This window comes from Actinia tenebrosa, unplaced genomic scaffold, assembly GCF_029948245.1.
Source record: "Actinia tenebrosa isolate PJP-AT-01 unplaced genomic scaffold, QUT_ActTen_1.0 PGA_scaffold1__47_contigs__length_23844297, whole genome shotgun sequence".
Lineage (NCBI taxonomy): Eukaryota > Metazoa > Cnidaria > Anthozoa > Actiniaria > Actiniidae > Actinia > Actinia tenebrosa.
Genome location: NW_028292578.1, coordinates 8,701,521 through 8,724,426, shown reverse-complemented (window position 1 = coordinate 8,724,426; position 22,906 = coordinate 8,701,521). Strand labels below are relative to the sequence as shown.

The following is a 22,906-nucleotide window of genomic DNA, read 5'->3' as shown; positions in this document are numbered from 1 at the left end:
TGAGCCATTTAAAAATTTCAACCTCCATACAAATGTGCCTCCTTTGAAAGACTGTTTCTTTACATCCATCATTTGTATCCCCTTAAAATTACAACTCAAGAAGAATGGAATACAACCCATATCCCAATTGCTACTCATTGCTCTATTACAGCCCTACTCTATTTCCTACTCTCTTTATAAGATATATAGTAACAGTGAATCTTTGTGTCATCTATTCATACTTGGGAAGAATTCTTTCTGTTAAAGCTTGAAGGGGTTGTAAACTTGAAGTTTCAAAGATGATATCATTACCCTCTGGTTGACCAGGCAATGATTGTCTGGCAGGGTCTGTAGTCTGTGTTGGTTGGTCAGGCAATGGGTGTCTGGCAGGGACAGTAGGCTGTGGTGGTTGACCAGGAAATGGGTGTCTGTTGGGGTCTGTAGTCTGTGGTTGTTGACCAGGCACTGGGTGTCTGTCAGGGTCTGCAGGTTGTACTGGGTGCCTGGGTGGCAATGTGTGCCTGGTGGGGTTCGTAATTAGTACTGGTTTGCCAGGTAATGGTTCTCTGGTAGGAATTGCATGTTGGACAGGTTGCTTTGTAGAATGGCTGCTGGGGTATCTGGTTGACTGTGTGTGCCTGTCAGGGTCTACATGTTTGACTTGTTGACCAGAGAATGGATTTTGGCTTGGGTTGTTAGTTTCCAACATGGAAGGGCTGCTTGGGTGTATATTGTCTGTTTTAGCTGATGAATTTTTGCCTGTTCCTCCTGGTGTACATACTTTTTCCAAGTTTCTGCTTGTTTCTCCTATTGGCTGCTCACTTTCAGTTGTAGAGACCAATGTCTTTGCTTTAATGATAGATACGGTATTCAATTTTAGCAATGTTTCTTTTATTGGCCCTTTTCTTTTTGGCATTTCATTAGCTGTAGATGTCATATTTTCAATTGGTTCTGCATTACATTCTTCATCCCTGTTTCCTTCAGATTCCTCAGATAATGAAGCTTTCTTATTAATCTTGTTAACTTTGTCATTTTGCTCATTCTGCTTCTTATCAAATGCTGTAATCTTTTGATGTTCATAACAAATCTTTGGCTGGAATTTCCCATCACTACCACATGAATTACTGCTTGTTGGCTTTAGAGCAAGAGTTGACAGCAAGAATGGTGGTGGTTGGGAGATCTTCAACATTGATTCATCATGCTGCTCTAATGAGGACTGATGATATACAGATGAAACCAAAGGAAAGGATTCTTTTGATTTTTCAAAAACTGTCTGAGAATCAATCTGGCTTGGTATTTGGTGTTCACTGATTACTCCTTCTTTTGCTTTTATAAGCCTGGCTGCTTCAGTAATGGAGGACGTGTACAGATTTTCTCTGGCTGTATTTCCATTTCCCATCATATCATTTTCCACTGATGCGGAAGAGTTTTCTGATATGGCTTTGATGTGTTCCTTGATTCGTTGGAATGGCGTGATTCCCGGGCTCGTTTCTTGTGCTATTTCTTGTTTATTTATGTTTGGAGCATAAGAATGTGGATGAACATTAAGTCCTGCAGACGTTGTAATAGTCCCACTACCATCGGGAGATTGAACAGCTCCAGAGGTCGATGAGAAGAGCTTTTGACAACCTTGAAAATACACGTGTCTCCGTAAATCGGAGCTTCTAGCAAACGTGGTATTACAAACGTTACAGTGGTAAGGTTTTTCGCCAGTGTGTGTTCGTACATGTACTTTAAGGTTACTAGAGTGGCTGAATGCACGATCACAGTATTTGCACTTGTAAGGTTTTTCACCAGTATGAGTCCTAACGTGAACCGCAAGTCCACTGGGTACAGTGAAGGCTTTTCCACAGTAACGGCATACATGGGGCTTAGTTTCACTGTGTGTCTTGATATGTTCATTTAATATAGCCAGATCATCAAATGATTTATCACAAATATCACATCTGTAGTAATCAGGCTCGGATTTTCCCAAACTGTGGTTGATGATGTGATTACGCAGATGCGAGCTTCTAGAGAACGACCTATCGCAGTGTTTGCACTGATATGGCTTCTCCCCTGTATGTAGACGCATATGATTCTTTAAATTACTGGAGTGATTGAAAGCCTGATGACAAAACTCACACTTGAATGGCTTTTCTCCAGTATGGGTTCTCAGATGAACGGTCAAGTTTCCTGAATGAGCAAAGGACTTTAAACAGTGTTTACACTGAAAAGGTTTTTCCCCAGTGTGAATGCGCATATGCAGAGTGAGTCCGTGTGCGAGCACAAAGCGTTTGCCGCATTTTGGACAGTCAAACTGACCAGTTTTACTTTCATGAGCAGATAAATGCTCTCTGAACTGACTCTCACTAAGGAAGTTACGATCACACTGAGTACACTGAATCAGCTCACTGTCATTGTGAACACGAGCGTGAAGTGCAAGGTCTACAGAGTTGGAAAATGTCTCTTCACAACTCAAACATGGAAGTAGTTTTTTATCTGCTGCAGCAATGTACATTGGTTTGGTATCATCGTGACAGCTTGGCAAGTCATCATCTTCTTCTTTGAGTGGCTCAGCTTGCCTTTCTTCAGTAGCATCATTCCTTAGCTCTATCTTCACAGCATTCAAGTGCTTGACTCCTCCAGTATTTTTCAGGTGGGTAGCCGGACGGTCATTTCCTGTGTGAGCAGATGAGTGAGGAGTGATTCTAAATTGGTTTACGGGACTTTCTCTACGATACGTCAGTTCATGTAGCTGCTTAATAGGATCCGCACTGCCTTGGTTTCCAGACAAGCCTTTCTTTGAATGTTCATTACCGTTTGTTAGGTGAGTGGATTTCGTATTAGCATCAGTAGGTGCGAGATGAACAACCCTCATTTCGTTGACACGATTAGCTTCATAGGTGGGTGTTTCTTTAAAGATAAGTGCTTGTAGCTGCCTCAAAGGGTTGACATTGTTGTGCTGATCGCCCTTTATTTCATTACTGTGTTTCTTGATTGAATGAATTTCTAAAGTTTTCTGATCTTGAAATCGTTCTGTGCAGAACTTACAAGACAAACTCCTAGTATCTTGGTTAACAATCTTCGCTTGATCAACTGAACTCGGTCTTATGTGCAGCAATAGGTGCCTGGAAAGTTCTTTAGGATTTGAACAAGTCTCTTGACAATAGTTACAACGACATGGCTGCTGTTTCATGTGCAATACCATATGCAATGCTAACGCTTTACAGTGAGTAAAGCTCTTGTTACAAAACTGACATGAAAACGGCTTCAAACCTTCATGTAATGCCACATGAATAGTCAAACTATTTTCATCAGAAAACGATTTATCACATTGCCCACAGAGGTAGGGCTTGGCTATTATATGAGTATGTGTATGCCTTGCCAATCCACTAGGATCACTGAATCTTTTGTAACACCTTGGACATTTGTATGGTCGAGAAGCCACATGACTTTCAAAATGATTTAGAAGATGCTCTTTTCCTGGAAATGACTTCTTGCAAATTTTGCAGACAAACTCCCTTATACCAAGGAATTCTGTAACAAAAACAAATAAATCTTTCTTCCTTAGCTGTCTGTAGAATTTTTAACACAAACTTACAACAACATTACAACTTACCTTTTCTCACTGACATTCTTTTTGACGCATTGAAGTAAGTATCATCTTTGCTCTGCTGAAAGAAAAAATAATATATTATATTTGGATTATCAAATGTTAAAGTAGGTTTGTATGCTTCTTACTGGCAAAAATACTAGAAAACTCTTAGCAACAGGCTGGATGCATGAAGGCTGAATAGGTATAGCCCTCTCCACCTCACAAATCCTTATCCAGCCCCATACAACTGTCAGCTCCAGATTACACATGGCTGAATTATAAACTAACCTATTGATAAACAAATAACACCACAACATCCACACCCACCCATCCGCCCCATGCACATAACGAGACTCACCAATTTTCTCTTTCTTGGTGTATTCTTTTTTTCATTACTTTTTGCTGATTCACTAGCTACAGCTTTTGCAGCCTCAGGGGTCATAGCCACTTGTAATTTAGATGTGGCAGAATGACACTTTTTGACATTCTCTGGACAAGGCTCCAGAAATACTGTTACAACTTCACCAGAAAGAAGATTAGAACATTCTTTGGGTTCAATAGTCTCACTTTTGAATTCAGCTGTAAAACTGCTGTCCTTGTTAGATGTGGTTATTTCAGGTTCTTGGCTGATCTCTTCAGGATCAGAACTACAGTCTGACTCAACCGGCTGTTTGCTGGTTTGTTCAGAAATTTCCTGTGCCAAAAATGATTCAAAGAAATGCATGTAATATATAACATTATATCACAACAACAGAAATATTATGTAACAAGCCCCTGGTCCAGTATTGGTTATCTTTTATAACTGGATTGCAATAAATTATTTACAAAATAATTATTCTAAGTATATGTTGGTGAAATGTGATCCCATACATAATATATATCTAAAGGAAAGATTTATACCTTAGGTGGTTGATTTACCCATTTCATCTCACCAGTAGTGGAGTTAAAATAATACAAGATTTGTCCTGTATCACTGTCTACAACACATAGTTGTTCTTGATCAGTACTCATCCTTCTTGTCTTGGTATCAATGTGTTATGACAGAATATCTGCTGCAATAAAGTAACATATTCTATGATTATATATATGTGTGTGCATTGTGCCATGATGACGTTTAGCTGATCTTAAGCTGTTCGACCAAAAACATTATGAAAATGTAGTAAGCAAGAGCTTAAGTAAAATGAAACAACTAGTACTGTAATCATCATTGTTGTATAAACAAAATCATTTCATTTTCACTAGAAGTGACTTTATCAAATACAACCAGGGAAAAAAGAATCAAAGAAAGAAAAGAAAAACAAAAAACCTTAATAAAGGTAGAGGCAGGATATTATTTAAATAGAGAATCAAATGGTTGTTTTGTTGATAAATCAAGTTATGTATGCATGTTATTGAACAGGTACACCCTGTCTGTCATAACAGACAGTCTAAAGTTCACTGTCAATTGACATATTCATATTCATTCTAATATGATTATTTTTCTTTGACATGGTGAAATAGAAATAATAAATCACCAGTGTTTTATGTCAAGACTCGTTTCATCATTCATTATATGCAAAACACTTTACACACCGACAGCACGTTACCTATGCCTACAAATCCTGTATGTAAGAAATACCAGAGATTATACTAAGCATTATCATTACAGTTAATCACGTTTAAGAGTGAATTTTAATCGAAAAATATGAAAAAGTATTACTGAATTCAAAGACAGATACCAGATGATTTTAGTTTTCGAATTATGCGCCTATAATTGTGTAGACTGTTTATGATGACCCGATGCGCGCAAGCATCGTAATTACGGCGAAAGTTGTTGATTCAAACCTGATGCTAATAAAGGTAGAAAGAAGGGAAAAAAGACAAAACATTGAAAAACCCAGTAAATGAAGACGGTCAAATTGTATTCTAGTCCTTACTGGGGCCAAACAAAGGTTGATTCTACAGTGAAGAAAGATGAAACATCATCATCTGTGCTGGAATAATGCTTCTTCATCATCAACTCACCAAAAATGAAATAACATCGAAAGCAAAGCCTAATTGAAGTATATTTCTCTTACAATGGAGACTATTTCAATCAAGTTTACATTTATCAGTTGCTCAGGAAATCTTTCTTTTTGATACGAACTGACTACTCACTTTTGATGCGGCTGCTTGAAAGAAACTCCGATCAATTGTGATACTGTATATTCTGTCACTTGTCTTTCATAGATCCAGTACTAGTACCCGCGTATTACTCACACAGAAAGAGTCTTGAAAAACAGTAATGGTAGATAGAAAGGAATAAGGTAATGGTCTTGAAGAAAGACAACTGTTTTACTTGACTCTATCTCTAATCGGTGACTGTATAATATCTTAGACGCGATCATCTTGCATATGATGAGCTCATCAGCGGCGACTATGACACCTGGCCTGGCAACCATGTGTAACGCAATACATCTCTGTGTCACTAATAATATTCATAATATACATAATATGCATAATATTCTTGTCACAAATAACAAATAAATAACGAAATAAATGAATGTTTTGGTTTCCAGACTGACGTTAACAATTATAAATATTGATAAATATACTACTGGTTTAACTTATTAGTTGAATCTTTTGGCTTATTAACCTTTTTGCTTTTTTATGAAATTTTATAACTCCCGTTTTCTGTCCCAAAAATTGGCTGTGTGAATTTCAAATATTCTATTTTCCTGAATTATGTGTTTTTGATCAACGAAAAGCGAAAGTAATGATCATGACGTGTCGTTGCCGTGACAACAATACTGACAGACTAGGGCATCCATGCCCACACGTACGTATGATGCAGCCTCACTTCCTGTCACGTGATATTTTGCTAACTTTAGTTGACGTCTGGCTCACGAAGTGAAGTGCTTGTGAGCTTTCTTGGTCCTTTTGCTGCTAAATAACGTCTACAATGCCTGATTTCTTGTACATTATAAACCAAAACTAGCTTTTTGATAAACTTTGGTTTTTGGGTTATGGGTAAGTGTTGTTCTGTTTGTGATTCTGGCGGAGAAAGAGAACGACAAACTTTACCCCAACAAAAAACTTCGTTCACTTCAAACCAACTTCATTCTAGCGGATCACAACACAAGCCAAAACTGGAGAAATCTTCAGAGAAAGGTTTATTTACTAGGCCGGGAAATAATGGTTCACACGAAATTGTAAGGACGATACCATATTCCAAACAGCTAGAGGTGGATGAAGGCAAGATTCATTGTTTGTTTGCCAAGTACAAGGATGATACAGAAGATGCAATCCTTGCAGATGGGATGGAAAAGTTTTGCCAAGACTTAGGTGTAGACCCTACGGAATTTGTTGTTTTGGTTCTCGCTTGGAAGTTTAATACATCTCAGATGTGTAGGTTTACTAAACAAGAATTTATTGATGGATGTAAGGCAGTCAGAGCCGACTCCATTAAAGGACTTCAGAATAAATTACCCGAACTTGAAGAAGAAGTGACGAATGATACAGAAAAATTCAAAGATTTATACCGCTTCACTTTCAAATTTGGACTCGATGTTGAGGATGGACAAAGAGCTTTACCTGTAAACATTGCTGTGGCGTTGTGGAAGCTAATATTCTCTAAAAACATGCCTGGTGTTATGGATAGATGGTTTGCTTACTTGAAGCAACGAGAAGTGAGAGGGATTTCACGAGATACGTGGAATATGTTTTACAATTTTACTGAAAGTATTGAGAGCGATTTCAGTAATTACGACGACTCAGAAGCTTGGCCAAGCTTATTTGACGATTTTGTCGAAAACGAAAGAGAGAAAAATGATAGTATTAAGGGAGACGAGGCAGAAGAAAGACATGAAAATGGTCTCATCAAGGAATTTTAAGCTTACATTTATGGGTGCTGCAGTTTTTATCATAACAACCAGTTAACATTTGCATGAACAAACACTCATCGTCTGCATTGCTTCCTTCTCCTAAAATGCTTTCAAAATCATTTAATTTGAAAAATTCAGAATAGCAAAAGATAAAACTATAAAGAAAAACTAAAAATCCTTAAATGTATTGTAAAATAGTTTAGTTAAAGTTATATTTAATAGGACAAGAAAACCTCCCCATAACACTAATGCATGTGTATGCCTGCCTGCCTTGAAAAGGCTTCAGTTTCAAGACTAACAAAAAACTACCACAAATAGGAATAAATTTACTAGCAATTAACAACAATGTATGAGTGTTACCACAAAGACCGAAAAACTCTTTAGTCTATCATGATTCAGAGACACAAACTCAGACCAAGAATATTCCCATATTGCGACATTTACAATTCACAGTGTTTAGAGTTATGTGAAATACTTAAAATGAAAGGTTAATAGTTGCTTTTTACAAGTAAATTAGCTTTGGATTTAAGCAAATCAATTTGTCATTATTTTTTTAACGAATTTTTTTAGAGGGAGATGTTAATAATAAATTTATTAATTTACAAGCTTAAAAAACCAAGAGTTATTGAAATAAAGGTTGTTTGCCGTCTGGAAGTACATGAATTCAATAAAAAATAATATTATTTCTGTTTAAAAAATTGTCTGGCATGTGTAGGAAAAATCATTGGCTCCACAAATCAGTGAACGTTTTTTAGGGGGGGAGGGGTTAGTAAAAGGGTGGAGTGGTTGTAGAGGATAAAGCAATAGCGCAGCGCACTGATTCTAAAAATAGCTTAAAGATTCAGACAAACATTGCATTCTGTTTAACCGCTACAAGGATTATACGAACCGATTTTATTATTTTTACTTAAAGTTACAATAATAACCCCTGTAAACTAAGATCAACTGGAATCGGCTGTGAAAATTGTCTGCTGAAAGTAAACTTGTAAGTTTGTTTGTCCGAATTTCACCTTTGTCTTCATATTTATGACGTCACGGCTGCGCTGCGCTATTTGTTTTGATTGGCTACTATTTGAAAATGGATCAAGAAGAGTTTGTTTCTTATTTTCCCCCAAGTCATCTTGTATAATGCACTGGAGCTGCTATAGATACTACTTTGACCAGAATGTTGCATTACTTTTAGTTGGATATCACTGTGCTTAAGGAGACATGTAAGGGTGATTCATAAATCATCATCATTTGACTTCCATCAAGATCTAAGGCCCCATCCACACTATGCCGGATAAATTTGAATCCAAATTTTTATTTATTCAGTTAGGCCTACTGTCCACACTAGTCCGGGCAAATCCGGAACAATTCTTCACTGAAAAAGAATTTTTTCGAATACGGTCTCCAGAGTGGAACAATTTGAAAACGCCAGCTAGTCGTATTAGTGTGGACGGAGAACATTCCGTATCCCATATTTTTCATATACGATGTCGTCATGATTGTCATGGGAACATGGCGGGAAGGCAAAAAAATCACTGCAGGCTCAATTTCAGCTTTGATGCACATGCTCAGATGTGCAATGAAGCGTTTTTGCCGCCTCTGATCGGACTAGTGTGGACACAAAACATTTTATCCGTTTCCATGTGTGGACAGAAAATTTTTTTTTGGTTTCGGTGTGAAAGTTATCTGGCATAGTGTGGACGGGGCCTAAGATACTATTTAAACCATTGAATCTTCTTCATCAATGCTTGCTCAGGTTCATCTATTGTTAAATATAAATGATTGTCAAGATATCAGATGACTGTTTTCATTAGCTAAATACCTGATAGTCACTGTCAAATAATATATATTGTCTTTTTGCATGTTAGCTCAAAGGAAGAAATAGATATGCTACTGATAGTTACACCCATATATCATCATGCTTTTGCTTAATTATTGCCATCCTCAGTTCTTTTTTCCATTCTCGGAAAAGAATGTCCTTTCCACATGAATTTGTTCAAGTCCTAATTTGCTTCTAGTAAGATAACTGAGCAGGGCTAGTGGGGACTGGGCCATACCCCACCACTTTTTACAAGAATAAAAAATTCTCTTACTTTGAGTTCCGTCATACAGGAAAACAGAAACTGCCTCCCCCTCCCCACTTTAAAAAAGTGTTCTTTACACGCCCACTTTAAAAATTGCTCGCCATTGCTACTGGTGGGGCTAAAGCCATATCCCTTCAGTTCCAACAAAATGAGAGCAATATGAAGCAAAGATAAATAAGAAATGGTCTGGTCTGTTTTCTATTTAATTCATTTTATTTTTAATTTTTCGTTTGTACAAAGCCACTAGTATGGCACATTGTTATGAATATTTTTTTCTTTACATCATGTAACAATTTCAGCAAATGGACACAACCTGACATTGAAGTAGAAACAGTAATGTGTAGTTCCAAAAATTATCCATACCCCTTACAGAGGACTTTCTTTAAAGACCCCCCTACCCCCAGAAATTATAATTTTCTTCCATACAAACTCTGTTATTTTTGTTCTTTCTCTGACCCCCCCACCGTTTGGAAATTCCAAATTCCTCTGTTGGGGATAATTTCTGGAACTACACAATATTGGATTTAAAGTTGAGGAAAATAGAAAGAGAACAAAAAAAAGCAAATTAATTACAATCAGTGTTTTCATGACTTGAATTGCACTTACATTATTTAATGTTGGAGAATATTAAAAAGGTAACACTGTAACAATTTTAAGAGGGCAAATAAAGGAATTTCAGGGTGTGCAAAAAAATGATAATTATGTTATTTGACATGTTTTTCAATTTCATATTTCTAAGTTGCATTATTACAGTGTTAATGTGCAATTTGAATTTGACAAAAACCTTTTTTTCCTGTTTTGCCAATATCATTAATAAAAAAACAAAACAAAGAAATTCACAAGCATGAAAGAGGTTTCGAAATGTGATCTGAATTAGCATAAGATTTGGGCAACTTATGCTTCGAACTTCTCCAAAAGTTATTAATAATATTTGAAAAGCCATATCAAGCACTTGAAAGAGTGTTTTATCCTCTATCCAAACACCTTGAAGTACCTCATTTTTTCGACTCACTTCTTGGTGTTTGGAAATTGGATAAAACATTCTTTCAAGTGTTTAATGTATTACTTGAACGATATGATATAAATGAATGTCACAGGGATTCTTGTCACTAAGAAAAAAAGCATCCAAATACTTGATGAAATATTATACAATCAGAACCTCCCTGATTAGAACAAGCATTGGTGTGATTTTCCTCAACGGTAAGATCCCTATAACCACTAGAGTTAGTTGTCCTCTACAGTCAAACCTCAACTAGATTTTTAATATTACACTGTTGGAATTGAAGAATTTCCAAGTTAGTATACCTACAATACTTGGCGACATATGAGCTAACATGACTGTAAAATAGGAAGAACTTGCTAAATAAAGTAAAAAAATGTATGAAAACATCCTTTTCCTAACCACTTTAAATGTCTATCCTTAGGATCTATTGATCAAAATATTATTGTAAGATAAGTCATTCCCATTTTAATGTTGTTTAGTAACAATAAAATCATTTGTATTTTAGTACCAAACTAAACAAGGCTGAGTATTTGTAAATTATTCTATTATTTTTCATACTTTAATTCTTAGTTTTGTTTTGAAAACATTAACTATAGATAGCAATATAAAACATCATTTAAACAGATACATATATTTTGATATTTTTATCCATTAAATACTTACATAAAATACCAGAGCTGGTTTCCTATGAATGATAAAATATAAGCATTACTAATCAATCTGATAACAGATATAATTGCAAGCTTTTTCCAGAAAGTATCACATAACTTTTCATTCATAGAAAACCCTCTCAAGCAACTAACATATAAAGATACATGATATCTAGAACTCTAGTACATTATAAATAACAATCTATATGCAAAATTAATGATTCTTATTTAACATTTTGAACTAAGGTGTTAACTGTTAACTATTCCTATTATTCTCTGACATTATTTCAAACACAAATAGCCCCTTGTTAGTGTGGGAGGTGGAGACAATGAGTGTAGTTTTGTCCCTTTATTTACAGCACTAAAAAAGCATTGCTTTATTGTTTGTGACATACACAACTGATCCTGTCCCACCAGCTCTCTCCTCCCTCCACTAACATGGCCTGTCTCTTATTATGTCTTTATCTATTTATTATCTAACTTTTACATGCCACTGGGCCCAGTTGTGCGAAGGGTGGATAGCCCTATCTGATGGATAAATCTTATCCAGTGGATAAATTTATTGTATAACAGCATCAACTTATCCATTGGATATGGATTTACTCAAAAAACTTTTAAGATGTCCTGATTTTTTTAGTTTTCATTGGTTGTATCATTATTATGACCAATCATTTGAATAATGCCTTAAAAGGTCCTTAATCTAATTAAACTTGCAACACTTGATGAATATGATGACTAGAAATGACTTTGATAATGACACCCTAAAATGGTTTAGAATACTTATCAAGTGTACAGCAAAATAAAAAAAGAAATTGTTTTGGTTAATCTTATACTAAGTAGAAATGTATTAGAGTGCATACCATATATCTGAAAAAAAGTGCATAGTGCAAAGTTTTGTAGGTCTACGGTCTACCGTGGTCTACTGAACTTACTAATTTATGCAAATGTGTGCAATTTCTTACAAAGTTGTTCATGGATATAAGGTATGCACTGTACTGTACTCACCTTTATTATAAACATATGCACCACTACACTCTGCCTGCCACAGCATGGACATGTACACAGTACATACTTATGATTACTTATTAAATTGTTCTATTTACTTTAAACATTAACTCTAATTCTTATTGATGAATAGCTGCTATACACAGAAATCCATAGCTTCTGAGAAATCATGAGACAAGTTATTAGACCCGGTAGCATCAAGTTCAAAGAGAGACAGTGGAAATTGTTCATGATGAAGAGAGGGTGATGCTCCATACAGTGTAGGTGGTGGTGAAGCTCTATTCATATAAGTCACTTCTGTGGCAGCTCCAGTAGGAGATGTCATAATAGGTGAATTACTCAAATCCAACCAGCTCAAAGTGTCACTTTTATGAACATAATTACTGGGTATGGGTATACTATTGGACATTGACATAAGGTGGTCTGTATCAGAATCTATTCTCATTGGTGATGCTGGACTCATTATGATAGAATCCAAATCAGCAAGGCTACCCTCTGCACTTGACTGCATACCATGCTTAGGATTGACATTATTAGGATTGTTATAACTTGTTAAACCTGTTACATCTTCACAGCTTCTTGACAATCTTCGTTGAAATTGTTGGTTGTTGCTTGGTGAGTTATGAACACCCAAAAAGTTTGCACTTGGAGACTTGGAGACGTTAGAATTGTTTTGCACGTGAGGTGCTTGGCCAAACCTTTGAGGAGACAGCTGATTGGGTGGTGAACTAATTATGACTTTGTTTGCAGTCGAATGAACAGGAGAACCGACAGAACTACCAACAGAAGCTGTAAACAAGAAGGCATGTTCCAATGTTAGGTTATTACTGTTATACAAATGATACCCTCTAGATTATGACATGGATGGGTGGATGGGTAGATGGGTAATAATCCATCACAAAACAAACACCAGTTCATATACTATACTTCATATAATATAAGAATTCGAGTATTACCTCCTAGAATTTCCAGGATTTCATCATTATCTACACCCAAATCTTGCTTCATCATGACCTTTGAAGTATAGAAAAATGAAGATAATAGATAAACATGAATAAAAAATATCATTGTTCTTACTATCCTGTTAAATTACATACAAGTTACTATCAGGACTGAAATATATTAGGTAGGGCTTGGTGGTAAACAATGGGAATTTATGTATTCCCTCCATTAAGCCCCCATTGTAATAAATCCCCAGTTGGGATTTGCCAAAAATTAAAAACATCCCACATCCTCTAATAAGGAATGTTGACAGGCCTTTGAAAGACATTTCACCTATCCAGACTATGGATAAAAGTAATTATGAATTTCCCAAAGATCAGGAACATTTATTAAGCCCCCAGCCTCTAATAACCCCCTGTCTAATAAGCCCCCAGGGGGCTACAGTGTAACTAGAGGAAATACGTTAAATAATGTGTTAACTCACCCTTTGTAACTCTTGGGTTAACTCTCTATCCTGTTGGGCATCCATTCCTTGATCCATATCTTCAGTTTTAGCAGGAACAGTGTGTTGCTGTGGTTGATAGATGTGTTCCTGACTCAGTTTTCTATGCATCTGGGCTGCCATGTGGGCCTCATAACTTGGTGGTGGGTTGAGATGATCAAAGAACAGTTGGCCTGAAGGGAGTGAGCACGATCTTCTGTGGACAAATGGGTTAGCAGGTTCAGACATGGAACGCTGCTTCTCTGCATCTTGTCCGACAGCATGCATCATGATACCACCATCTTCTTGTGTGTGTTCAGAATATGACCTTTGCATACTATCAGGTTTTTCTCTTGCTGGGTTGTATTCAACAGACTCTATTGGCCTGGATTTGTGTTCCTGGTGATGATGCGCAGGTGGTGCAAACATGTTTGGCGTTTGACAAGGAGAACCATGAGAAGGTGAAATAGGTTTGTTATCATGTGTTAAATGTTTCATTCCTTGATTCCAACCACTGAAGTCAAGTTTATCCATATGACTAAGATCTGGTTCACTATGACTAGCTGCAATATTCAATTTATTTGCTTCTGCCTTAAGATGCAGTAACCCCTGAGACTGGGCAGGTGAAAAGTTTTGCATATGTTTTTGCTGTTCTAAGTTAGCACTGTTTGTGATAAGAGATGGTGTAGCCTGTGTCATAGTTATCACAGGGCTTGGCAGATTAGTTGACAAAGGGTGTGAAAAGAATGGTGCTTGAGCATCACTAGTAGTCGTTGAGTGAGTAAACACCTGTCCCGAACTTTGCTGGATTTGTTGCTGACTAAAAACACAACTATCAGTAACATTTAGTTCTTTTTTGATAGGTGCCATTGTTGATACTTGCTGATGTTGATTTGCAACAGACACAGGCTGTTGACTACTGCTTGTCTGCACATTAAACTGTATTGGTTTTGGTTGAATATTGGTATGAGGTTGCACACGTAACTGTTGCAAATGTGTTTGCAGGTTAAGGTACTGTAGATGCTGTAGCTGTTGTTGTACCTCTGGAGGAAGCTGGGTCTGTAATTTCTTGCAGTTTGCCATCAACTGCATTTGAACTTGTTGAAGTCTGGCTTCATGTGCTGGAAGAGAATTTGACCTCCCTAACTTAGTGTGTCCATTGACTATTGTAGTTACACTAGATACAGGGATCGGAGAACCAGATGATATAGAACTCACTAGAGAACCTTGGTTGCTTTCCATTGAGTCATTTGATAAATTCTCTGTGGAATTTACTCCTTGGTCACCAGAAAAAGAGAGAGAGGCCTTTAACCTTTCTATTAAATCTGTTTTGGATCCAGAAACAGGTAATCCCCTCATCTTGAGTTCTTTTCTCATATCCACAACACGCATGTCTTCTATTTTCACTGGCTTCTCATCATCTACATTGTTGTTATTGTTTGATATTTTGGCTGTATTTTCTGGTATTGATGGCAGACTTACAAATTGAGGATAGTTCTGATACAATACTTGTAGCTGCAAGTAAAGCTGTTGTTGTTGGAGCATTAATGCATAGGGTGAATCCATAGGCAAATTACTTTTTTGTAGTTCACCATTTGGAGGTCTGTATTCATGATATTTGTACTTTTTAAACTTTGGCTTGGGGGATTTTTTTCTTGACCTTCCCTCTTTCTTTAAACTTTGTGATTCTTCATAAGGTTTGCCATCCAAAGGCTGAGATCCTTGAGACAACGTTATATTAGATGCATTTTTGTTGAAGAATTCTGCTATAGAAGTTGGTGGGATTTGAGTAATGAGAGAGTTTCCATCAGGAGAAGGTTCAGGAGAGCCATCAAATGACTCTGGAGAGATTGGTTCAAGTAAATGTGATTTAGCTGTCTCTGTATAGTCTATGTTTCCTTCTTGTATTGCAAGCCCAACAGCAGTTCCTTGTTCTAATATATTGTCCTTTACAAGCTCTAAAGGTCCAGGTCTAATAGCAAGCCTTTCATTTAAGTCATCTTCAAGCTTCTTTCTTTTGAGTTTCATCTGATTGGCTAACAACGATGGGTCAATTGCCTGGGACACATCTGTTAAAAAAATGCAATTATAAAAGATGTAGACTTGACAATTTAACATGTTCTGATGGAATAGTTTAGCATTGTTTTGTGATGGTTAACTTAAGAATGTATGTGTAACAATATCAAAAAATACAATATGATGATCAACATAAGGCTCATTGTTAGTTGTGCAGATGCAGGTAAAGGACCACCATAGCTGGTATTTATTCTCATTCAATAATGTCTAGATTTGCCTGTAGGTGTATCCATAAATAGTGACATGTCTATCAAGTTATTGATCATATTTTAATCTAGATTTCTTGTAAGTACACAAATTTAATGTGCATTTTTTTCTGGGTTGTTAAGCACTATTGGGCACCTATAGCTAATATTATTATTATCATTATTATCACCATGATTCTCACTCGCCTCTCATAGCTGGGGTTAATCTGGTTTGATTCCTAGACTCAGCATCAAATGTGAGTAGAGTTAGCTGTGCCCTGACTTTGATCAGCCCAGAGGCTGTTTCAGGGTATTGATAAAATTTGAAGGTGTCAAGCATTTTTTTTTATAGCAAGTAAATCTAGAGTTTTTGGGTCATTGACTGATCAAGAAAGTGGAAAACATCAAAAAAAGAAGCTAAAACAAGGAAAGTCCACAAAAGGATGGAAAATACTTTCAACTATACAAATGCACTAAGTTATAGCTTAGAGCATAAAAATGGTGATTCAATATAACTAAGGAAAAGGATCACTTTTAAATTATTAGACTTATTTTCTCATAATTACAATTCATTTTCATTTAAATTCCAGACATTCTTACTTCTTCTATTTCATTTTTTGTTTAGATCTATTGCTTTTTTAAAGTAACGAACATGATATTACAAATTTATGATGAAAAGCTAGTGCTAATGTGATCTTGGATCAAGCATAATATTACATTCATCTAGTTTTACTGGTCACACATTACTAACTATTACCTTAAGGCTACCAAGTTAATGGTGGGAAAAAATAAAGCTAAACCACAACAAATAAGAATATAACTGTATGCATACAAAACTATCAAAGATAATATTGCACCACCAAAGGTAAATCATTGTGATAACAAACCTAGCGTTTTTGAACATAATTCAAAGCAAAGCACCTTAATGGATGTTTAGTAGGCTTCAGTGCATAATACTGCTCTTCCAGCCATGGGGCAAAGAGATAAATCACATCAATTAACTGTATGCTTTAGGTTGATCAAAAACCTATTTCTTTTATGTGATAAAATAGATAATGTGACCTGTGTCTAGTCTTTGAATAGACTGTTCTTCTCACATATATATATATAATCTAACAATATTTAAAAGTCACCACAACAAAGACCTTCGAATTTAGAGCTATCTATCCTTTACTAGTAATTTATGAATGAAATTCATTATTCATGGTTATTACATTTTCTCTACAATGGAATTTCATTCAGCACCAGCAGGAATACGAGGAAAGAGAAAAGGAAATATGTAACTAGGAAACCAGCAGTAACATTCAATTTCCAAAATAAACAAAAGTAACAGCTCATGGCATCACTTTCTATTATAACTTTAGTTTGGTGGTTGTTACTTTTATCATTAGTACGAATAGGTTTTTTTTCATAATAATGATTGTCACACCATACTTCTATTGCTGTTTGTTGACTCAGATTTCATGAAAAGTCAACATATGGTCAAGATTTTTGAACACACCTGAAAGTGAAACCTTTTGAAGTTTCAAGTCTCGATGAGTGACATTGACTCGAAATTTACAAACAGTTGAGCAACTTAAAAGACGAAAGATATTTCAATAAATAACGAAACCGGTCAATAGTGACAGTTATCTCTAATGATGAACGAAAATAAGTCGAACTATCTCTAGTCTTGATAAATGAAAGCCAACTCATCAATAAGTAGTGAAGGAATGTTCCATCAAACAAGACTGTATTGTCACAATGAAACGAAGCGTGAAATTTTCAAAAAGATGGAACACACCGAACACACTACACACGAAATATTGTTGTTGTTGTTAATCTTTCTGAATTGACTGACTTTCGGTCTAAATTGTAATACCCAATCCATTTATGATACAAAACATTTCTGATTTCTTTAATATATTGATTATCTTGACGTATTGTCTAATAAATACATGTGTTTAGCTTGAAGGAATCGATGAGGAAAGTTAAGTACTTGCGTTAAAGTCAAACAACAGACTTACCATTTAGAATATGCCTCTGCACCAGCTGAGCCCGATTGGGACGAACTCGTATTTTCTTTTGTAAGTAATCTCCTGTCTGAGAAATAAAGCAATGGTTTGAAAATAGGTTACAAGCTCAATAAATAGCGTCAAAGTTGAATAATATATTTTGAAAGGTCACGAAAATAAGCTTAATTATTATGAAAGATTGTAAATGATTTCATACCTTTGCTCGCTCTAATTTGGTCTTCTGGGACAACAAAGAAGGAGCAGTAGCCAAAGCTAAGGAATGTAAAAGCAAGAAAATTATCTGTATAGTTCCACCAAGGTACAATACATTAAAATATGGGGTAAATCATTCTCAACGTTGCGCTTACCTGGCATGATGCCTTGGTCTATCAGTTGTTCGCGAGGAGTTCGTTGTTGAAGTTTCCTCTCCAAAGCTAAAGAAAATTGTTAAATGCAAAATTAAAAAATTGAACCAAAGAACTAAAAGAGAAAACCAATGATGAATAAAGTGTTTGATTCTAAAGATAAAGCTAAAAGTGTATAAAGACAGTTTTGGGGACTTTGTGCAAATGACTGCAGAATCTCTATCACAACAAGACTTGCCTTGTCGGTAATTCATGAGCTGTTGGTGGCTTACAGCCGAAGCTATTTCAGAACTGGCAACCCTAGAAAGGTTACCGTCCTTGTCAGTCTGCAAATCCATCTTGTTCTGGATTTATGACCCCTTATGGTTGGGTATATTAGTATTTTCCTTGGATAAATGGGTTTAATTTTTCCTCATGATCTTCTCGTCTTGACTATTATTCGCAGGGCATGGCGGACACTAAGCTACACTTCCCCGGATGTCAATGACGTCATTTTCGCTATTAAATACGCCGTCGTGATTGGTCTGTTGGGTTTTACATTAAATTCATAATTCCAATTTATTATTTTATCGATATGGGTTGTGAAGGTTTGCCCCGGAAATCAATATTGTGATATATTTTTATTAATGTAGAATAGACAACATGACTTTCTGTAAAATGATCACCGATTGACTAGTAATTTTAGACTTGCACTGGAGGCGTATCGGTCTTCCTCTCACTTGTATTGAACTACTGCGATACGAATTTATTTTATGAAGAAAGTTATGTTCAAAATTTTGAAAAAATTAGAAACATAAGATGCAAATATTTTTTGTCGTTGTTTTAAAAATATGGTTGCTATTCTTCCAATAACAAACAACATGTTTAAACAAAAATTCACTTAGTACTGAAAATATTTTGAGAAAAAATAAATTGCATTAATGAAATCATACTCGTCCAGACAGAAGTGCAAATCTTTAAAGAGGGCTGTAATCTCTGACCTTAATCCTTCTAACGAGTACCTTTGTATGACAAACTGTGATGAGACAAACCAAGTGAAACCAGTATGTCACAGTAGTCCCGGAGTAGTTGATACGATTATGTAAGTGCCATACAGGCCGCGGCTTCATTCAGAACTACCTAGCTAGATCGTAAATGATTAATGGAGAGAGCATAACCTTGAAGTTGTAGGTCATAATCATATGGATTATTTCAGTGTGTTTGTGCAAGGGAAATCCCGTACGGATATAAACGTGGGATACTGCCGCCTACCATGTTAGCAACAGCACCTATACTACGTACCCCAGTAGAGACAGTAGACAGAATGAAAGAGGAAAAAGCTGTTACGCGGGTAAATATAACCACCAATCGATACTAAATGAAACCAAACTGAACTGAATAGTTTATTCGTTATTTTCATTTTATAGTTATCATAACACTAGCTTTGAAAAAGAGCGATGAAATGCTTTTGAACTGAAGGTCTTTTTTTCTACTGATGGACTGCACCATCACGTCAAACAAACGGCGTGGCAACACTTGGCGGTTTAGGGTTAACAGAAGGGTACCAGCCGTTTCCAATCAGGAAATTTTAACTGAATGAAATGAGTAAATGATATCTTTTGGTTCTATATGAATCATCATCAAGATGTTGCAATGGTATTAACAGCCTGCCTTTACTGACCGAGAAGAAACAAATCCAGTCAATTATCACCCACGGACAGAAAATTGAAATGAACTGAGTATGGAAACTGTGAGAAGGATCGATGGAACCGAAACAAGTGATGAAGTTTAACAAATTAGGTTTCCTCAGTAGTGAACGTGAGATCATAGCAGAAGGGTAAACACCCGGAAAAATAATGGGCCGCAAAATTATTTTCCTCTCATTATTTGTTTATTTGCCAGTTTTTATCAGTTTCGGCCTGACAAGTTCTTTTCGTGCAGTTTAGGATCGAAAAGTGGTGATCAACGGCCTATAATAGCTGATCATTAAAGTGATTATCATTCTATAATGAAGAGTAAGAAGAAATTTAGTCGGTTCATGCAATGTAACGCACCAATTGAAACATGAAAACTTTGATCTCGATTGAAAGAACAAGTCATGCCGGCAAAGGAGTATGATGTATAGTATATAGTAGTATATAGTACATACAATATCAGTAGTTCATACCGTATTTGATTGGTTGACTGTGGTTGTTGTTGTTGTTTTTTGAGCTGCATGTGAAGACAGCATCCTTGTCAGTCTTGTCACTCATCAATGCTCCATTATGCCGCATTTCTGTCAGTGAAAAAATCATCAAGCTGCCGTTACTGCCCCCTTAATTCTTTAAATCACATACTTAATCATGAAATTGAATGGTTTTTTACAGGCCTCTAATTGACTTCTTTTCTACTCGGTATTTGCATGGTTCATGGGTAATTAAATTTGTAGGAATTTTATTGCTTAATATTAATCTTCAGTGTAAATTGTAGAACTTTTAAAGTTTATCGATATTTCCGTCTATACATGCTACCAAGATCTTTCAATAAAACTAAAATATACTTTCATAGCGAACAATCTTACATATACTTAAATAGGTTGTTATATATCACGTTATTATATTTGATTCCTTGGGCTACGGTTGGTCGGCGGTACTGCTGTCTGTTCATTTCGTGTAGCTCACTGAATCCGTAACAATGAAAATATTCATTCGAATGTACCAAAATGTACACAAAAGTGAATACATAATTGAGGCCTTGTTTGAAAAAGTTTTTCAATATGACAATAATTTTACTCACCAGTATAGAAGCCGTCTTGATCTCTCGTGATAGAAGGTCAAACATCAATGGCTGTCTGTGAGCAAGCAGAAGGTCAACCGTCGTAAAGTAAATTAAACCAGTCATGCAGTTGTCGGGCCTTCTACGTGTAGTTCAGCTCGTTACTAGTAACGTAACAACATGACTTTTTCTTCTGAGGAGGGTTGAGTACTGAAGAGCTATAGCAATACGGTATGGCAAAGGACAGCCCGTGTAATGAAGGTAGTTAGTTACACGTTAAATTGATTGGTTAACGAGAATTTAATTAAACTATGTGGGGATTACGTCATCGCTGACATGAATGTTGACGTTGCGTGACAAACCAGTTAAAAAACATTTAAAGCCTTCTCAGATTCTTCATAATATGTCAATATTTTACCTTTTTACCCTTAAAAAGTGAGAGTTTGTAAGTCGTACACGCTTATTTATTCAAGCGCTGGCAGCAGTTTCAAGTTTACAGGAGAAAGATACAAGACTTCAGTGGGCAGATATCATGCAAGGCAGCCGCCTCGTTTTCAGTATGACTAGCATGCAGGCCTTATCATATAATTATCCATAAAATACCTATATTTCTCCTTTTCGAAAAACTGATATTTTCACATGTTATTTTCACATGTGAAAATATCGTTACCATGTGTATTTAAGCTATTAGTTAGTTGGTTATAATAATAAAAAGCATTTTAAGTTGATTTTATGGATAATTTTATAATAAACAGAATATTACATGGGTGCTAGGAGATACGAAATTTATCTTCGAGTGTTGAAAAGATCCCTCGCGAGTGAGCGTCCATGTAACATCCTCTATGTATTTCACTAGTTTGCATAATACTAGGATTAGATTGAACTAACTTAGATTTAAATCTAATGTCTCCGTGGTTCCGATATACTGATTAGCATTGGCCTCTCAATCATTATCAATATTTTTGCTCTAACTTTACCTCAATAAGCATGTTAAGAACTGCTTATCTAGTTGTAGAACAATCTAGTGACTGATAAGGACCTCCACTGTTGCTATGGTAATCAAGTTATTTTATAGCTCGGTGAAATACGAGGTGAAAGGGTGACAAATACTAAAAAGAAGCTTTCTTTAGTTCTTTTGTTAATTGCCTTTAGTTCTTTCAGTCTTTGAATAAAAGAATCGAGTCTTCCTTTCTTTTTCTTTTCCTTTCCTTTTTTCTCTCTCCTCGAACTCGTGCACTAATAATGCAGCTGCTAAACCAAACCTAAACCCATTTAAGGAAAGAAAACACAGGGGTCTTAAACAAAACTTCAACCGCGTAATCAAATGTCAAGATTTTGGGATAAAAAGAGGGAAAATCCTGGGGTTTTCCCCTGGGTCGTAACTACATACGTCACTAGCACTGCTTAAAACACATCGGCCGGCTCTTATCTGAAGGCTGTGACAGGAAATCAAATGAGCCATGATACTTATTGGCAATACTGACCGGATGTCATTCACTTTTGCTTTCTCCGGTCCGACTCAGTAATGTCAAATACACGTGATTTTCATGGGTGTCAACTGCATATGTACTGAGCTATCCACGACTAACAAATACAAAACAATTAATAATATTGGTAGGCAGAGAATTTGTTAGAAGTGGAACTTCATGACGAGGAACCATGTGTAATTACCTCCCTCTAATTAATTCATACGTGAAATATCATCACGAAAGAATCATACAGTTTCACAGTCAGTTAGTTATGGATTGTTTCTTTGTTATAATTACCAATAAATGTGATGCTAAAACGTCACAGGTGGAATACGATTACTGAGGCAGCACGGCACGGCACGGCACGGCACGGCACAGCACAGCACGGCATGTAACGTCTGGTCTATCATGCATGGTGACATTGTACATCTAATACCTGCTACAAAGTAATCTACAAAGTTCAGTATTGGACATAACAGCTCATGGTGTGATCCACTAAGAAAGAAGAATATTCTTTGAACTGGAATGACTTC

The 22,906-nt window shown here is 36.1% G+C and overlaps 3 protein-coding genes and 1 long non-coding RNA gene across 8 annotated transcripts; 2 read left to right on the top strand and 2 right to left on the bottom strand.

Annotated features, from left to right (window-relative positions):
- Positions 1 to 86: 86 nt before the first annotated feature.
- Positions 87 to 5,916, bottom strand: LOC116295054 (uncharacterized). Of its 3 annotated transcripts, none has more exons than XM_031702761.2 (5): positions 5,693 to 5,916; positions 4,457 to 4,608; positions 3,915 to 4,250; positions 3,581 to 3,635; positions 87 to 3,498 (listed from the first exon to the last, which is right to left on the bottom strand). In XM_031702761.2, exons 2-5 carry the CDS (start codon positions 4,565 to 4,567, stop codon positions 212 to 214), a joined length of 3,789 nt encoding a protein of 1,262 aa, XP_031558621.2. In that variant the 5' UTR covers positions 4,568 to 4,608; positions 5,693 to 5,916; the 3' UTR covers positions 87 to 211. The 3 variants fall into 3 exon arrangements, with proteins under 3 accessions (XP_031558621.2, XP_031558623.2, XP_031558622.2); XM_031702763.2 differs by having other exon boundaries at positions 3,581 to 3,632; XM_031702762.2 differs by having other exon boundaries at positions 4,457 to 4,605.
- A 474-nt stretch (positions 5,917 to 6,390) lies between these two features.
- Positions 6,391 to 8,052, top strand: LOC116295071 (DCN1-like protein 3). Its single transcript, XM_031702789.1, has one exon. The coding sequence runs from the start codon at positions 6,541 to 6,543 to the stop codon at positions 7,405 to 7,407; it is 867 nt and encodes a 288-aa protein (XP_031558649.1). The 5' UTR covers positions 6,391 to 6,540; the 3' UTR covers positions 7,408 to 8,052.
- A 1,608-nt stretch (positions 8,053 to 9,660) lies between these two features.
- On the bottom strand, positions 9,661 to 21,148 carry LOC116295051 (uncharacterized). Of its 3 annotated transcripts, XM_031702752.2 has the most exons (8): positions 20,926 to 21,148; positions 20,318 to 20,425; positions 18,175 to 18,240; positions 18,024 to 18,079; positions 17,819 to 17,894; positions 13,555 to 15,620; positions 13,085 to 13,142; positions 9,661 to 12,917 (listed from the first exon to the last, which is right to left on the bottom strand). In XM_031702752.2, exons 2-8 carry the CDS (start codon positions 20,421 to 20,423, stop codon positions 12,265 to 12,267), a joined length of 3,081 nt encoding a protein of 1,026 aa, XP_031558612.1. In that variant the 5' UTR covers positions 20,424 to 20,425; positions 20,926 to 21,148; the 3' UTR covers positions 9,661 to 12,264. The 3 variants fall into 3 exon arrangements, with proteins under 3 accessions (XP_031558612.1, XP_031558611.1, XP_031558613.1); XM_031702751.2 differs by lacking the exon at positions 20,926 to 21,148 and having other exon boundaries at positions 20,318 to 20,476; XM_031702753.2 differs by lacking the exons at positions 20,318 to 20,425; positions 20,926 to 21,148 and adding an exon at positions 18,410 to 18,645.
- On the top strand, positions 19,227 to 20,314 carry LOC148909808 (uncharacterized). Its single transcript, XR_016120206.1, has 2 exons — positions 19,227 to 19,501; positions 19,578 to 20,314. It is a non-coding gene; the product is annotated as an uncharacterized LOC148909808 (long non-coding RNA).
- Positions 21,149 to 22,906: the final 1,758 nt, after the last annotated feature.

Excerpts from the sequence above, each read along its gene's own strand:
- LOC116295071 (XM_031702789.1), top strand. The coding sequence starts at position 6,541 with ATGGGTAAGTGTTGTTCTGTTTGTGATTCTGGCGGAGAAAGAGAACGA.
- LOC116295051 (XM_031702751.2), bottom strand. The coding sequence starts at position 20,444 with ATGATTTTTTCACTGACAGAAATGCGGCATAATGGAGCATTGATGAGT. Across the intron at positions 17,895-18,023 it reads CCAAATTAGAGCGAGCAAAG|ACAGGAGATTACTTACAAAA; the intron begins GTATGAAATCAT and ends TTTATTTCTCAG. Across the intron at positions 15,621-17,818 it reads GCAGAGGCATATTCTAAATG|ATGTGTCCCAGGCAATTGAC; the intron begins GTAAGTCTGTTG and ends TTTTTTTAACAG.
- LOC116295054 (XM_031702761.2), bottom strand. The coding sequence starts at position 4,567 with ATGAGTACTGATCAAGAACAACTATGTGTTGTAGACAGTGATACAGGA. Across the intron at positions 4,251-4,456 it reads GGGTAAATCAACCACCTAAG|GAAATTTCTGAACAAACCAG; the intron begins GTATAAATCTTT and ends TTTTTGGCACAG. Across the intron at positions 3,636-3,914 it reads CACCAAGAAAGAGAAAATTG|CAGAGCAAAGATGATACTTA; the intron begins GTGAGTCTCGTT and ends TTTTTCTTTCAG.